The sequence below is a fragment of the Lygodium microphyllum genome, chromosome 20 (assembly GCF_053477565.2).
Source record: "Lygodium microphyllum isolate KBCC chromosome 20, Lygodium_microphyllum_v1.1.10, whole genome shotgun sequence".
NCBI lineage: Eukaryota > Viridiplantae > Streptophyta > Polypodiopsida > Schizaeales > Lygodiaceae > Lygodium > Lygodium microphyllum.
In genome coordinates, this window is record NC_141154.1 from 58,163,292 (window position 1) to 58,181,869 (window position 18,578).

The 18,578-nt window shown below is 40.8% G+C and overlaps 1 protein-coding gene across 2 annotated transcripts in view; it reads right to left on the bottom strand.

Moving 5' to 3' along the window:
- Window positions 1-1,304: 1,304 nt before the first annotated feature.
- Window positions 1,305-18,578, bottom strand: part of LOC148018932 (Putative methyltransferase family protein) — a 52,738-nt gene continuing 35,464 nt past the window's right edge. The window contains exons 4-8 of one of the 2 annotated variants that reach the window (XM_087701496.1): window positions 3,908-3,958; window positions 2,455-2,617; window positions 2,164-2,305; window positions 1,858-1,966; window positions 1,305-1,764 (exon numbers count right to left, since the gene is read on the bottom strand). In XM_087701496.1, the coding sequence (XP_087557622.1) occupies window positions 1,628-1,764; window positions 1,858-1,966; window positions 2,164-2,305; window positions 2,455-2,617; window positions 3,908-3,958 (602 nt within the window). In that variant the 3' untranslated portion in view covers window positions 1,305-1,627. The remainder of the gene's footprint in view (window positions 1,765-1,857; window positions 1,967-2,163; window positions 2,306-2,454; window positions 2,618-3,907; window positions 3,959-18,578) is intronic. The other variant, XM_087701495.1, reaches the window with a different exon arrangement.

Consider the following 18,578-nt stretch of genomic DNA (forward strand, 5'->3'; position numbering starts at 1 on the left):
CATTACATATCAACTATGAACAAAGCACTCAATTATCATGGCTAGCAAGGAAGGAGACATTATCATATGATTACTCAAGTTATATATAAGCTCAATTGACAAAAATACTGGAGAAATATACTATCATAGATTCAATGTCTAGCAAACCATTATCACACAAGAATTCCATGCACAATGAAAGCATACATTGAAGTGCAGTTTTTAAAGAATCCCTGAAAGCCCACAATATATTGAAATTGGACATCAAACATGTAAGCATGAAGTCCACAATATATTGAAATTGGACATCAAACATATTAAGCATGAAGTTGTTCATGATGGATAGTAGCCCTCCTTGTGTGTGCCTATCAAAGTTATAGACTTTGCATGCATCTTTGACGACCCAAAATAAGAACCTTTTTGAACAAATAGTTTGGTCTATAAAACTAATAACTTGAGGATTCGAACCTCAAAAGTAACATTCCAAGATGTAATGGTGTTTTCTATCTATTAAGGCTCACAAGTGCATTTTACCTACATCTTAAATAAATAAGTATAGTACAACTCTGGTGTGTTCGAATAAATGACTAAAATGGTGAAACTCCAATCATAGCAAATTTTGAAAAAAAAAAGTTGCCATTGAAACAAAGGCTATACTACTTTGGAACACATGAGGAATTAGCAAAACGATGCATTGCCTAGCCTCGATATTTAAGATGTTGATGTACTACAGATGCCACATCTCCTTTGGAACTACCTACAACTTGATACACTCACCAAATACATGCCAAATTTCTTGAGTAACAAGATCCTCTTTCTAAATTGGGCCTTTTCTTTTTGCTTTTTGGGCATTCTAGACACAAAAAAAACACACACTTTGGGACTTATTAGTATGTTTTTGCTACACATTTTCATTACAACAATCATTGAAGGTAGCTACTATGTTCATGATATATACATTGCTCAATATGGATGTATATTCATTGCTTTTTTTTTTGAGCGGGGGGGGGGGGGGGGGGGGGATATGAAATCAATTCTCATTGAAAATCAACAAGCTAATGAACAATATTTTCACCCAAAGGAATGTGGGAATGAGTCATCATATATTAATGTTGTGACAGTTGGTTTTCTACTTTTCTTGAGAAGAATGCACATTGGGGGTGCTAAATCCTTTGAACGACTATGGTGCAATTTATATTAATGTGCACCTTGATAAACGAGGCAAACAATCGAATGAACCTGCCAAACTTAAGATAATAAGCAAAAGATTACTGAAAAGCAAGAAGTGCTCCTTCAACACCCTCCTATTGATTCAGGGGGACTCATTGATATGATATCTAAACTGCACAAAGCCAACAAGGTGAGGGGTTTTCTGAAAATTTTACAATTTGATTTGCATTAGATTTTGATTTCCTGTTACAACTGCTCTAGCCCAAAACTACACTATATACAAAAAGAATACCCTTTCAAAAGGCCAGTGCATTTGTCTAAAGCTACTCTTACACAATGTACATGATTCACATAATGGGTTCCCTGCTTTTGGATGTCTGCCATCAAATGGTAGTCCTGTAACTCAAATGGTGACAGGACTAGAACACAAATACAAAAGAATTTATGCATTATAATCACCGGCATCGTTCTATAGTGCTCATCTCCTGTGAATCTCCCATAGCTCCAAATCAGTTGTCCTTTCATAATCATAGATGTACTGTGGTACTAGGTCAAGATCTATCTGTTTTCCAATGAACTTACGCCTATCCTCACCAGCTTCTTGCTTGAAATGCCCTACACATAATACCAAAAAAAGAAAGCTAACATACCATTCAAATATTTTTTTAAAATAAAGAAAGCCTACAAGTATGGCAAGTTCCTCCTTACCTTTGGTCTCATCAATCAAGAAGGTTAGGAAGTGGTCATAGCCATGTGCAACCACATTCAATTCCTCAATGCTGAAATTGTAGCGCTTCTCCAGGGCCAACCACAGCACCTTGGTAATCAAATACAGTACATTTTGGTTGAGAGAATGACAAAAATCACATCTCAACAGTTCTAATCTAGTTCTCTTACAAGTAGAGCAAGTTTAAAGTGAAGACTATCCACACTTCATTTGCATGCTCTGTCATCTACACGTGTTACTTAGATGAACAATAAAGACTCCCATCAGATTGGAAAAGAGAAAAGTACCTGTTTGAATTTAGATGGCATCATTTTCTCAAGTATCCTGAAAAATGCATCAGTCAGGGAATCATTATATACCACATCAGCTGCAAGGAATATGGAACTGCCCAATGCATCTTCTATATCTGATGAAGACCACGAGTATGGTCTGTTCAATGCAACAAACAATAGTGAGGATGACTCAGAAAGTTGATTGAATACACTTAAACAAAAGATGCAAACCTTAAACACTCATTAAATTTCCTGAGTTTCACGGTACATGGACTCTGCAAAAACAAGAAAAAGTGTGGGACGAACTGCAAATGACAACTCGGACATCCCTCTTCTGTACTTGCATCAGGTGGCCAGGAACTATTCCAATCCAATTGTCGCACCCTCACCCGTTCTGAACTTTCATTCCTGTTATGTAAGTTTAGCCAAACATTCCTATAGCAGTTATCAAGAACATCCCTGCTATAATCTGAAGCACAGACACATCAACCAAGTTAATGACACCTCCTCAGTTCAAAAGCCACCTAATCATGTAGGTTTCAGCTAAAGTTTGCATGCACAGATGGCAACAAATGACAACTCACAAAAAACTTGAGTATATCAACCACAAGACTGTAAGTCTGAGGTCCTGCATTACTCTCCAAGCTGCAACATTTCTTTACCCCCTCCTCCGTCCCTCCTGTGCACATTATGCCACCTTCCTCCCTATTTTTAAATTCTTGTATGGGAATACTGATACAGTAGCTAGGGTTCCGAGTATTACAGATTGTTCTAGTTTCCATCATAAGATTTGACATCTCTGTGTATTAAGCTTTTTTCAAACCAGGATCCACAAGGGCTTGTGAGTATCTAGGAACACTATACCCTGACCACAAACCTGATTATGTCTGGATTTGTTTGGCACCTTCACTATGCATCTGCATGTCATCTAATGTAAGGGCTATACAGGTGCTGAATCCTGATGATTCATTAGAATGGACCCATCTGGTTAACTGCGGAAGCTTCTTCAGCCATGTGTGACATGCTAGAACAACAGACATCCAAACAAGAGAATAATGAACTTTGGAAAGTCCTCATATATATGATCTGTATATCTAATAGTGTCACGTGCAAATTCACAAGGTTAAGAACCTGTGAACACTTCAGATCCACGAATGACGATTTTAGTGATTTAATGGTGCTAAGTTCTCATCATCACATTGCAAGTTCTATCACCCTGTACTTCTAGACCTATAGAAAATGTTACTATCGAAGGCTATGTGCAGAAGCACATGCACAATATGGAAGTGGCTTGAAGAACCCATAGAGGAAAAGTACAGTTCCTACAGTCCTAGGACACACCTCATTCTATAACAGCTGCAACGAGCAACAAATTTCTACAATAGTTCAAACAATGGCAGCTAAATTCATCTGTGGCCATGGATGGACCTAGAAACTAGCCCAAGTTGGAGGCCCATACTGTCGTGTTAGACTGGAGAGATATGAGATCTTTGTTGCCTTCCAAGAAACACACCATAATCTGGCAGAAAAAAACCCTGGTTTCCTTAATGTCATTTTGCCACTGCTTGATTACAACTCAAAACCCAGAAAGATGTTTCTTCTATTCACTCCAAACCCTAGTTCTCTTCGTGTCATTTTTTCTGTTGCTTGATTACACCTTCAAACCTGGAAAGATGTTTCTTGCATTCACTCCATGATATTCAGTTCCTTTATTCTTTCAATTAGACATTGCAACCAAAGAAAAGTAGAGATTACTCACCTGTCAAAAAAACAAGCTTAGCTTTTCTGGCCATGACAACTCCCACCAAGCCTGTTGAAAGATTCAACTCAGTAAACTCAAAGGATCACAAAAGCAAGTTTTATAGTCTCCCCACTTAAAGAGAATTTTCCAACATATAGGATTTAATGTAAGCTTTGTTGACTAGACTTAATAGATGTAGAATGAATGAGAGCTAGAGACAAGTAAACTAGCAAAGGCAGGCATCCTCCAACACAAGAATATGTGAATGTATTAATTGGAAATACACAATTAATAAGGAAGTCACCATGGCACTTATTTTTGCTAGGAGGCTGCGGCATTGGATTGTTCTTTCCTAGGTCAAAAGGATCAAGCATTAAATTGTATCCTCTTGATAGGAAATTTGACAAGGATGCTTGTACCTTTTGGGCGTTTACACTTCTTTGTGTATATGTGGGTGATTTCCACTGGAAGATGATCACATAAAAACCTGTGCTAACTAATCATAGTATTAAGTTATATCTAAAGTTTTTGCACACTCCATAGTCAACACACCTCAAGAGTGTTCCTGATCTAATTACTTATTTCTTACCTGGATATAGCTTATACGTAGGAATGGCTTGAATTGGTTCTTAGGATGCAGGAGCCACATGTTGAGCTAAAAAATGCATTATAAATTGATTAGCACCAAAACTCAATTATTACCAAACTTTTATTAAAAAGAAATGCATTCCTAGAGAGTGTCTCTTTCCCATAAGCCAAACCCTGATTTGGGAGGATCCACTCACCTATAAATAGATAGGCTGTCCACCACTCAGCCCATCCTTGTTTTGTAGATTGTTGGCGCTTGTTCTCTGCTGTCCACATCCCTTCTGGTAGGTATCTCAGTTCAAGCTTGCTGTCCACAGCCTAATGCCTGCATCCAGCCAGCCATTAGCTGTGTATAGCTGCTAGCCACAGTTCTCCAGCCTGCTGTCATTGTTTCCAGCCATCGCCATCAATTGTGTGACCTCTCCAGGCTGTGTTTGCTGCCTTACAACCAATTTCTGCCTGCGTTTGCTACATCCAGCCAATCACCAGCCTGCCACATCATCATGTACTGCTACATTTTCAGGTTGCTAGAGCCGCCCACATCATTCGGACACTTTTTGTGCTGCTGCCTACTGTTCAAGCTGTCCCAGACCTGTCCGGCACTAGTTCCAAACTCAAGATCTGCATTTGCTGCTGCCATACAGTTTCAGAGGCTGTCTACTACATTTCAGGATTTGTATAAAGGACGACGCACACTCCATCTCACACTCTCTATCCTAGTCCTAGAATTATAGGAATTCAAGGTTTTATATTCACCCTACATAATATGTTTATTACATAAGCATTGTATTGATTCATTATTCTTCATTATCTTAAGTGTTCATTGTCTCTAAGTTACCCTAACCCTACTGAGTTCTTTTATCAATGTGTACTTTGTCGTACAATTGTGTTTGTTATCTATAGGCGAGTATTTCTTTACATGGTATCAAAGCTAGGTACTCTCAGAAGAAACTTGGGCCCTCAATCGGAAAGCTCATCATCAAAAACAAAAACTATCAGAGGGAAGATGACTTAGAATAGTACTTCACCACTTCACTCTCCAAAAGATCCTATGCTGAGAACCAATCAAGAGTGAACTTCATAGCTTACCTAGTGAGGTTTAAACACTGGTAGAGAGACATCTGACTATCATGGTGTCTATAAATCCTATGAGATCTCACAAGTTAAGTACAATTTGATCCTCATGCATCAAGCCCAACAATAATTGAAAGGTAACATTTTTTATTTACCCTTAGATTCTGAACATAGGTCTAATGATTTTGTAGGAAGGACAGAACCTCCATATGGGACTAGCCATCCTATTGGAGAGACAAACACGGAGTACAAACCTTCATTCACATCCCTCCTTCCACTCCAATGTTAGGTACACGTGTATTTACTTCTGTTACCGTTCCTTATGTTTCTACTTATCTATCCCACCCTTCTCCATTGGACCCACATGTACTTCACACGATTCACCATTCCACCTATCCAACCGCACACCACACTAGGGGACCTTCAACATGGACACATCCGGTCTCTTTAGATCCTCTACTTTTACACATCCAAGTGGTGGAGGTGTACCGGTGAGGGGGGTTTATCCCCCAATTCAGCCATCCATGGTGACCTATATACAAGGGTATCCCACCCACATGTCTGAAGCCCCATTGTTCTATCTCTCAAGTGGCCACACAATTTGCCAACATGACAATACCTAGTGGGCCATCCTTTGGAATACCTATCTAGAGTCACTATGCCAGTAACTCCAAAGCATCTCAATTTGAAGCACTAGTATGCAGGTTCTGATCTCTTTTAATACTTAGATGCTAGGTTTTGTACTTCAATTAAGGACTAACATGGAGGTATGCACCCGTCCTTATTGGGATGAAGACATGAGAAGTTAGCTATTCCCTTCATGGTTTCATATTCTTTTTTAGCATTGTCCTTCTACCAACATGAAGGCTTCATCTCCTGACGTGGATCTTCAAGAATCTCTTGTTGCCACCAAAAGTTTCGACATGGTGGAAAACACTTCTAACAACACGGAAGAAAGGCTATACAAGCTTTCCACTAAAGAATATCATGTGATCATGGACTTTAGACGAAAGAAGATTGAGGAGCTCGATCGAAGGATTTCCCTTCAAGAGAAGCTACAAAATGAAGGTATGCATGAATTTCTCTCTTCAGATGTTGCGCATAAATCTAATGATATTGCAGGGCCGTCAAGACCTCCCTCATGGATGGGCCCCTTGTTGGAGAAAGAGGTCCGGAGTATGTTCCATTCTTTCATCCTCTTCTATCCACTCCAATGCAAGGTACTTTAGATTCGTCTTTTTTTTTTTTCGTCTTCTACCTCTTCTGCTTTGCAATATACTAGTAAAAATCACGAGGAAGATAGAGTATAATCAGTTGACTACGGAAAAGGTTCTCTTGAGGACCAATTCTTGTCTATTAACACACGTCGTGGGGATTATAAGAAAAAGCCAAGTACCTCTTCTTCTACCCTTTTTTCTTTTCAATTTACTTCTCAAAATCACAATGAATTTGGTGTTCCTATTTCTACATTACATGGTGCATCATCATCATCATCATTTCATTTTCAATCATCAATTGGTAAAAATGAACAAAATACATCTGTATTTTTCACACCACAAATTCAAAACCCACCCATCCCACCACATTTTTCCATTGCTTCTCTACTTCCCTTCACACCATTTACATTCCCCTATCAAACACCTCATGTTGCACATCGTACCACACCAAGAGGTTATGGAAACATAGGCACCACCTTTAGGACCTTATCCTTTCCTCCATCAGGTGGTGTTCCACCTACTTCTCACACACTTTCGAGATCATTGCAGCCTAGGTATCCCCCCCAATCTCTCCCGAGTGTGGATCAGTTGGTACCACAGCTTGCCTCTATAGCATTACCTAGTGGACCTCCTAGTCATTTTGTTATGCCCCAGCCGAGCTTTGGATAGGGCTTTTGTGTCCCAATGCCTCCACCTCCATCGGCACCTTATGGAAACATTCATGTTCCAGTGCCTCCACATCAATCGGCACTCATTGGACACTCCCAACCTATTTCTATCTACCCACCTTTTCCCCCTTATTCTTCCTATCAGACGCACCCACCACCACCATCTTACTCTCCAACTCCATCTTATCCCACTTTCCTGATACCTCATGGTTCCAGCTCATCTTCTGCCAAGCATGCTTTCAATAATAAAACTCGTTTTAACCGGTCAAACTTTACCACTTAGTCGAACTTGATGAGACATGTCCTTGACTCCTAGAACCTATGGGGACTTGTGCAGGGATTGGAACCCCCACCCGATCCCGCACTTGTTCCATACGAGGTTGTCCGCTCATGGAAGGCTAAGAATGCCTTCACTATTGTCGAGCTGATGCAGGGCTTACTGCCTGAGTTTCATTCTCAGCTTCAACATTTCAACTTAGCGTTAAAACGATGGGCACACTTGACTAACCGCTATGCGGCTTGGGATAGGACCCGTCGTATAAATCTTGACCATGAGCTCCAACTTTTTAAAATCACTGACCGCGATGACTTGAAAGTCAAGTTGGCTAAGTATCGATAACTTCTTGCCGAATTCTCCACTACGGAGACTTCCAAGTCCTTTGACGATCAAGTCACATTGTTTCCAAACAAACTCCCCAGGAAACACTTCAATTTTGTGGAAGGTATAGTTTCAAAGCCTACCATGCCTACTTTCTATGAATTTGAGTGACAGTTGTTGGATTATGCACAGTTATTCAATCAAATTTATATGAACTCTTCCTCAGAGGGGGCTCTTGTTACTCATTCTCAGAAGGAGCAACAAAGCAAGGGCAAACAAAATCAAACCTCCACTCAAGATCAAAAACAAAATCAATTCAGGGAATCACAAGGAAACTCCTAGTCACAACTCAAACAAGGGTGGCAGATGCACCTAAAAAGAATAGGTATTGTCAACATTGTCAAAAGGCTGGTCATTTTGACGACAAGTGTCACTCAAAGCCTAAAGGCACAGTAACCAAATCTAAATCTCAGACCCCCGCCCCTTAGTCGTGCAACCCCTAGCCAGGGAGGCAGGGTAATGGCAAGGGGCAGCTTAAATATCAGACTCATACTGCCACCGCTCAGCCATCTCAATCGACAATGTTCTCAACTCCAAAGGGCTTGTCTGACTGGTCTGCAGAGGCCCACATTATCTCCATAGAGACATCAGATACGAGTCTCGTCCACATCTATGAGTTGCCTCCTAACGAGGTTACCGCAGAGGCCCACTCGTCACAGCTGAGCACTTCAACTCCTGTTTGGATTGTGGACAGTGAAGCTACACATCATATGACTCCTAGAGAGAATATTTTCTGTACCCGAACACCTGCAGCCGAGCGGGTCCGCGTAGAAAACAACTCCTCAGTCAAGATTCATGCTCAAGATAGCGTCATTTTTGCCACTGACAAGGATCCGAATCTAGCTTCATTGGACAATGTATACCATGTCCCCTAGCTTGGGGTGAACTTGTTATCTGTTCAGCAGCTTTGCCAATTGGGGTGAGCAGTTTTCTTTACTGTAACCACAGTCGAGATCCTCGACTCTCAGACTGGTTTGGTGATTGCTCGCGATGAGACACAACCTAATGGCCTTTACCACATGACTCACTTTCTAATCGAGTCGACAGCCAAGGGCTCCGTGTTCCATAGCTTCCAAGCATTAGCCACATCTCGGGAGCCTACGAACAATGAGCATCTTTGGCACTTTTGCTTAGGGTATATTAGTTATGACTCTCTTTATGAGTTATCCTACCGTCAACTAGTTGAGGGCTTTCCCCGCCTCAAACTACCTCGCAATGTTTGTAAAGCTTGTCAGCTCGGAAAGCGGCACCGTACCCATTTCCCTTAACAGTCCACACATCGTGATAAGGAACCTCTTAGATTGATTCATGTTGATCTTTGTGGGCCGACATCCACTGCCGCCTTAAATGGCGCACTATACTTTTTTTCGATAGTGGATGATCATTCTAGATACATGTAGGCGTATTTCCTCGAGCATAAGATAGATGCTTTCACATAATTTTTTGCTTAGGTGTTGCTGGTTCATAACCAAACTAAACATTGTCGTGATGCTATGCGAACACAGTGTGAAAAAGCATGGAATGCATCATCATCCGACTTCTTATTAATCAAGAGAGTCAATGTGATCTGAGTCATTAGTATTAGTGTGAGTTGCATGGATTATCCAAAAATAATAGATTTTTGGATAATTTTAGCCTATTTTTTATATTATTTATTGTAAAAATCCGAAAAAGTTAGAAAAGCTTCTAGATTAAGATGGCATGCAAAAAGCAAGTTGCTTTTTCAGCCAATTAGGGGATTTTCATAAAAAAGATAGATGGGCGAAATTGCGCGCGCCACGATCGCTGTAAACAGGCTGAAAACTACACTTTGAACTAAAAGAAGAAGAAGGAGTAATCTGGGAGACGTGACCAAGTATCCTAGTATTTTACCCCCCTTTCAGAGCCAATGGAGCCATCAGATTTGGGTTCCGAGCAGCAGAGGAGGAGCTGTAATTTTTATGCACGTTTTGTTCTATGAAGAAGCTCCAGGAGATCTAATGCCTGGAGATTGCTTCTGAGTAGTGCAAAGATTCCAAGTTCTTTCAATACATATTGATTCAGTTCATTGTGTTTTGTCTTTGTCGTATTTACCTCTTGTATGTTCTCTTTCTTCTCTTCCATCTCCTATCTCTACTTCCCTCTACCTCTGATCCCCGGTGGATTCGACCTTTCGACAAAAACCCCTCTGACATTGGTGAACCCGACGTGAAAGATCGTCAGAAGAATGAAAGACAAGATGGGAGAGTCTTCGAATACAATCTCCAGTGATGTTCTGTAACAGTTGGTGCAAAATATGAGTATGCTTATGCAGGTACAACAACAACAATAGGTGATGCAAGCTTCTGCTCAAACAGAAAGTGTTGTGATGAATGCTTTGCAAGCAGTTGAGCGTGAGCTGCGTGAGCTGAAGTTATTCAATGGCAGGAATGTATCTGCATATGTACATACCTATGCTCAGAAGATGAAATTCTTTGGAGTGGCTCAATCTGCATGGAGCTAGTATTTTGTACGTGTTATCGTTCATGAACTGAAAGCACGGATTACTGAACTATACTTGCAGGATATTGACTGGGTAGCCCTCAAGAAGACACTCAGAGAATAATTTTACATTAAGGACACTAGTTTGATTACGCGCAAGACTTTTCAAGAGTGGATTTCACAACCCAATAAGGGTCTTGTGGCTACAGAATTGTTAAGAGAATTTGAAAGTCGATTTGAGCAGTTGGATCTTGCAAAACAGCAAGCTCTTGCAAGCTAGAAAATTGAATTGTTTCTACTGACAACTGATCCTGAGCTTCAAGAGAAACTTGATGATTTGCTGGAGGATCAGACTACAGAGACAGGTTTGAAAACAGAGTACAGACATGTCAAGGAAGCTATTACTACACTTGTGAAGAAGCATAGAAGAAGAGAAAGATTGCATGTCTCTAGCTTGCCCACTGTTACGGGCAAGACAGTTGATGTATCCAATAAGCCACCTACTTCTGTGGCTAACCCTATGGCTGTACCTGCTATTGTTCCTCTGTTAGGGAAGATGTCTTAGATGAATTGGTCAAAAGCATGCGGGATCTTCAATTAAAGGCTGCAAAATTAGATGAAAAAGGACATGAGGATAGGGAACGGGCAGCAGCCCCTAAGCCAGAAAAAAGATATATGTGGTGTGATAGTTTGCAGCATGAGAGAAAGGATTGTGCTGCTTATCAGGAGACCTTGACACGATAGCTCATCTTTTAGAAAGATGGCAAGATCCATGCACAAGAAATGGGTTTGAATTTTGGAAAGGGAGGTGTGCAAAAGTTATTGGAGGACTTGGCTGTCCGAAATGCTTATGTGGCGGTACATGCTTCTACTTTTGGTCTACAATTGGATAGAATGCATGGCCAAGTGATGGTTGGTCCAAAGCCTGAAATATGGGCACATGCTTTATATGCAACTGAAAAGAGAAAGGTCACTAATAGTGAAATGTCTCATGCAGGGCAAGACATTCGTGGCATAACTGGTTGGGAATCACCGGTAGATGCATATTCAGTGTATGCATATTTAGCAAAGGTACAAAACACGGATGTACCTGTGGAAGAAAAATGAAAAAGAGATGAAGATATTGCAGGGACATCTAAAAGAATGACAAGAATAAGTGTGGATCGGCCTAAAGCTGCAAATCAGCTACCTCCCGAGCATGTTATGGAAGAGGTCAGTCAAGAGCAAAAACAAGATAACAAACAAGAGGGAAAAAAGAAGGACAAGCAACTAGGATATAAGTTGCAATCTGATATTGAGACAGCCACAGATCTTAAGAAGGTTCTTGAAGAACAGATCTTAAACAGTCAGGTGGAATTCACCTTGGGAGAGGTGCTTGGCATTGCCAAGCGAGAATTTTATGATGAGATCATTGACATAATTAAGAGGAAGTGTCACTTTCTTGGTGATACCACTAGTGCATTGCTGCAATTTGAAGAGAAAACTTGTTTGTTGGGTATTCAGGCTGAATATGAGCATGAAGTACCGGATTGTCTATGCAGGATGCTTCTAATCAGTGGATAGCATGTGGAAAAGAGAAGAAAGTGGCTGAAAATGCATTGTCTTGTATATGCATGATGGAGTAAGGCAAATTCAATAATATAGGGAAGAGACTCTAGGATTTATTCCTCGAAGTCACTACACAAGAAATCATTGGGCTAGGGCTACCACTGAAACGGTAGAGAAAATAGGGGAACGTGAAACTCCTTATGTTGCTTTACTTGACTATGGGTCTAAGATAAATGTCATTGAGCGTGGATTGTATGAAAATGGTGCATGGCCTGTAGACACTGTTATGGTTGGCGTATAAGAGCTGCAAATAATTCTTCGAGAGAGCTTTATGCTGCATGTCCTAATGTAAAAGTGACAATTGTTTATATACAAGAAGAGCAACACTTCTTTGTGCAAAATAATTCCTCATATGCAGTGATTTTGGGACAGCCCTATATTACAGGAGTGCATATGGAAACAAAGGTGCTTGATGATGGTTTTGCTTATGCAAGAGTTGGAAGCAAGGATGGGAGGAAAGCAGTTTAATTTCTTACTGTTTGTATTAATCATCCTAGAAATCGGGATACACTTCAAGAGTCTCCTTTGGCTCCAAATGCAAGGGAATTCAAAGACCTGGATTTTCATTAAGCACTGATGTAATGCGAGGCTACATTAGTGCTGTTCAAAGGATGTACTCGCCTCTTGATGGAATGAAGCATATATTTACTATTGGATATTCTTAGTTTACAGCAAACAGTTCATGTTGGTTTAAGCCTATGGAAGCTATGTGCAAGGCTAAATGCATATCTAGGAAACGGGCTACTAAGGAACTGAAAGCATTGGGACCGTTAGCTGAAAATGAAGACATTTCAAGCATCTTTTATGGGCTGAATATTAATGACACTATGGCTGAAATTTCAGCAACTATACATGCAGAAAATGAGGCTGAAAACAGTGTTGTCAGTATGTTCTTTGGATATGTATGATGCTATAGCATTGTTTGCTCAGGAGAAAGAATTACAATGGGCTGAAGCACTTGTGGAGACAAAGTATAAGACAGTTGACAAAAAGGTGAAACCAATTGCTTTGCCACTTCCATCAGAGAGTGAGGATATGTATGAAAAAGTGTCAAGGCAGCCAAGCTTACGGGATCCTAAAGATATAGGTCATCAATTTACAACTGAAACATTACAAGAATTGAAAGTTGGTGCAAAAGGGTTTCTTTTGCCTGCTGAGAGAGACTGTTTTATGCAGATGTTGACTAGACATGAAAAGGCATTTGCATTTCAGCCAACTGAAATAGGTTGTGTGGATCCAAATGTTCTCTCCTATGGTCATATTTACTGTGCCACATGTACCATGGAACTTGAGGCCTATTCCAGTGCCTAAAGCTTACTTGCCAAAGCTGATGGATTTGCTAAATGAAAAGATTCGCATGAAGATCTTGGAGCCTTCTTCAGCCCTGTACTCAAATCATTGGTTTACTGAGCCCAAAAAAAATTGGGCTTTAAGATTTATTCAAGACATGCAACCAGTTAATAAAGTGACCATAAGAAATGTGGGTGCAAGTCCTATGGTTGATGAATTTACAGAGGCTTTTGCAGGCAGAGCGATCTATTCTTTGGGTGATCTTTACTCGGGATATGATCAGTTTCAGCTTGCAATTGAAAGGAAGGATATCACAACCATGAAGACTCCCTTGGGGTTAATACCAATGTGTACTCTCCCACAGGGTGCAACAAACTCAGTGGCACACATGACAAATGCTATGAATAGGGTACTCAAGGATTTTATACCACAATTGACTATGCCCTTCTTGGACGATGTTTCAATCAAAGGATGTGCAGTGGATGAAAAGAATGAAGAGATGGATGCTCATGGATGCAGACAATTTGTTGCAGCCCATATTGTGGATTGTGAGAGGATTTTGACGCGTCTAGAAGAGGTGCATTTAACTCTTTCTGGACAAAAGTCTGTCTTTGGAGTTGAAGAGGTTTTGATTGTTGGGCATATTTGTGGGCCTTATGGGCGAAAACCATCACCAGCAAAAATAGATGGGAATGATAGAATGCAAGATGTATGTACGAATGTATCAAAGGTGTGTAGATTCTTGGGTGCATGTGTGTTCTATTTGATATGGATTCCTCACTTTGCACATGTAGCCGATGCTCTTTATCAGCTTCTTAGGAAAGGTCAGAAATTTCATTAGGAAAGAAAGCATCAAAAAGCAATAAAGAAATTGAAGCAACTCTTAAAATCTGCTCTTACATTGAGAAAGGCTGACTATTCACATGGAAAGCCTATCATTATTACTGTTGATACAAGCCCAATCAGAATTGGATGGGCAATTGGGCAAGATGATGAGGAACGGCAAAGATATGCAATTCGCTTTGGTGCTAAAGTATTGATTGAATGAAAGAGAAGATATCCACAGGTAAAAAGAGAATGATAGGGAATTGTGACAGCCCTTAAATGTGATAAGGAGTATTTTATGGGTGCTCATGTAGTCATTGAGACCGATTGTTTGCCGGTATTGGATATGATTACTAGTTGTGCTACCTCGAACATTGCTATGCTCCGGTGGATTGCAACATCAAATCTTTGAACCCTGAATTTCAGCATATTGCAGGAAGAGATAACCCAGTGGGCAGACATGTTATCGCAAGCACGTTATGAGAATGAAGATGGGATGATAGATGAGGAGGAAGAAGATGACTTTCTCGCGACTGAAAATGATGTTGCAAGAGTGAATTTAGCAATGCAAGGTGTTGCTACAGCATTAACAGAAGCTTGGACAACAAAGAAAAGACACTTTAGATGGTTTGCATCTTATGTAGAAGTGTTTCTCGAAGACAAATATGCAGGAGAGTGACTGAGAATTGGTCAATACCTCAATACATTAACAAAGAGAGAGGAATGGTCAGATGAGGAGTTTAAGAAAATCAAGAGGAAAGCGTATGGGTTTTTTTTAAAAGATGGACACTTATGAAAACATGCTAAAAAGAAACAGGGTATGCCAGTGCGATTTTTGGGTGATAGAGCTTCACAAGTAAATGTTATGCAAGAATTTCGTGAAAGCTTGTGGGCTGGTCATAGAGGTGTTTGGGGTATTTTTGCAAAGATCAAAGAAAGATATTGGTGGCAAGGTATGTATAAGGATGTTGCTCACTTTGTGAAAACATGTACGACATGTCAAAAATATTCATCTGTGAGACATCGGGATGGATTGCAGCCCACATATCCATTGTCTCTTCATTTTAAGTGGGTGGTGGATTTGGTCACAATGCCTACAGGTCTTTGGCAAATGAGGTATCTTGTGCTTGCCCGTGAAGACTTAACTAATCAAGTGGAAGGAAAAGCTTTACGTACTAAGACAACAAATGCTGTGTGTACTTTTCTCTTAGAAGAGATCTTTTGTCGGTATGGCTGTGTGAGCAAAATTACAGCAGATAGGGGTGAGTTGGATGCAGATGAAGCTTATGATTTCTTTGCACGGTTGGGGATAAAACTTGCTTTAACTTCAGCCTAAAACCCTGAAGGAAATGGGAAAAGTGAAAGAGGTCATCCACCTATTGTGAAGGCATTGGCAAAAGCATGTGGAGAGAAGATAAACGAGTGGCTACCATTGCTCCCTTATGCTTTATGGACTGACAGAACAACTCATAGTGTTGTTACAGGATATATGCCTGTAGAATTGATGTATGGTCAAAAACCTATCATGCCAATCGAAGAGATGACAGTCACATGGAGTGTGCTACGTTGGGAGGAGGAGTTGAATAGAGAGGAGTTATTGGCCTTACGCATTAGACAGTTGGAATGAAAGTCAGAAGACATAGAGACAGCAATTGCAAAGTTAAGAGCAGCAAGGATACAGAACAAGAAACGGTTTGACAAAAGACATAGGCTGAGACGAAGAACCATATAAGATGGGAATTGGGTATTAGTTTATGATAGCAGTTTAGACAACCAGTATAGTGCCATGCGTAAAGTTTCCAAAAGATAGTTTGGACCCTATGTGGTAAGACAGGTGTTTGATAATGCTACTTATGCATTAAATGAACTGGATGGAACAGCCATAAAACTTCTGGTAGCAGGGAAAAGAATTAAATTATTCAAGAGGCGGGAATCTACTGCCTATGAGTTGCCAGAATTGGAAGAAAATAGTGGTAATGATACAGGGGCTAGCTAGGAAGATATGAAAGATGAAGAAGCAAAGGATATGGTTGCAGAGGATAAGGAGGACTCAGAATCCGGTGACAACTAGGATTTTGGCACATACCGGAGAATGTGCAGGTTTAGAGGGGGTGGATGTCGTGATGCTATGCGGACACAGTGTGAAAAAGCATGGAATGCATCATCATCCGACTTCTTATTAATCAAGAGAGTCAATGTGATCTAAGTCATTAGTATTAGTTTGAGTTGCATGGATTATCCAAAAATACTAGCTTTTTGGATAATTTTAGCCTATTTTTTATATTATTTATTGTAAAAATCCGAAAAAGTTAGAAAAGCTTCTAGATTAGGATGGCATGCAAAAAGCAAGTTGCTTTTTCAGCCAATTAGAGGATTTTCATAAAAAAGAGAGATGGGCGAAATCACGCGCATCGTGATCATTGTAAACAGACTGAAAACTGTACTTTGAACTAAAAAAAGAAGAAGGAGTGATCTGGGAGATCCGTGGCCAAGTGTCCTAGGGTTTTACCCCCTTTCGGAGCCAACGGAGCCAACGGAGCCATCAGATTTGGATTCCGAGCAGCAGAGAAGGAGCTGTAATTTTGATACACGTTTTGTTCTACGAAGAAGCTCCAGGAAATCTAATGCCTGGAGATTGCTTCTGAGTAGTGCAAAGATTCCAGGTTCTTTCAATACATATTGATTCACTTCATTGTGCTTTGTCTTTGTCGTGTTTACCTCTTGTCTATTCTCTTTCTTCTCTTCCATCTCCTATTTCTACTTCCTTCTACCTTTGATCCCCGGTGGATTTGACATTTTGACAAAAACCCTCCGACAACGTCATGTTGTTTACATGAGGAGTGATAGCGGTGGTGAGTTTATCTCCCACAAGTTTTCCAAGTTTCTACTGAAGCATGGCATCTCTCGCCAACTCACCTCTACTAACTTCCTCTCTTAGAATGGAGTTGTAGAGCATAGGAACCAGATAGTCATGAAAATGGCACGCTCTATGATGTTCACAGCAGAGCTTACTAATGAGCGCCTTTGGGTCAAGGCTGTTAACACTTCGGTGTACATCCTCAACCAGTACCCAACTACAACTCTTCCTAAGAAGACCCCGTATGAGGCATTTTTTGACTCTCGATCTGTCATTTCCTACTTCAGAGTCTTCGGGTGTCATGCCTACATACACAAGCTTGATGATAAGATAGGAAAGCTCACTCCCCGAGCTGATCTCCTTATTTTTGTCGGATATTCCTTTGAAGCGAAAGCCTATCGTTTGTTCGAGGGACGTCGTTTTTTATGAGAGGGATATCGTGCAATCCTCTGCACAGAATTCCGCTCCTATTCCTCCTTCCACATCATCAGAGATCGTGACTACTAAGCCTAGTCTACTTCGTGCTCCTGACATTACTGCAGATTCTTCATCTCCCAAGTCCCCTCTGCGAGATCCATTACCTCGCTAGTATCAGCAAACCATGCGAGATTCAGGGATCCTATCACCAGATTCCACTCCCCAGGGACCTAGAAGATTTGCCCGGTTTGTTCTCAGACTCCATTTGCGTCACTGTTTACAACCGATTACATGGCGCATTCTGACCTGGATACATGGCAAGAGGCTCTTCAACACCCTCAATGGCGAGAGGCCATGGAGAAGGAGCTCGAAAGTATTGACCGAAATGAGATTTGGGCATTGGTGGATCGTCCAAGCCACAAGAAAGTCATCGGGACGAAGTGGATTTTCGGGACCAAGCTAAAAGCCGATGGGACTTTAAATAAGTACAAGGCTCGCCTTGTCGTGCAAGGGTTTCAACAGAAGCATGGCATTGATTATAAAGAGACCTTTGCTCCTACCGCGCGGTTGACATCTTTCCGGTTGCTTCTTGTGCTAGCCACTCACCACGGTTGGCCGATATATCAAATGGATGTCAAGAGTGCCTTCCTGAATGGTTATTTGGAGAAGGAAGTCTATGTGGAGCAACCACCGGGCTTTCCTTCAAGGAACCCAAGGGATAAGAAAGCTCTTTATGGGTTAAAGCAAGCACCGCAATCTTGGTTCCATAGGATGGATGAGTTTTTATGGACTCATGGATACCATTCTACCCCTTATGACCCGAACTTATATGTTCGATCTACTATAGAGGGGGTTAGCTATATCCTGCTCTATGTTGACGATTTCCTCATCACAGGTTCAGATTCTGCTGCCATAGCAGACATCAAGGCAAAGCTTAGTGCTACTTTTGAGATGACAAACCTTGGTTTGTTGTCTTATTTTTTGAAAATGGAGATAGTTCATTCTGGGAGATGCATTTTTGTGTCAC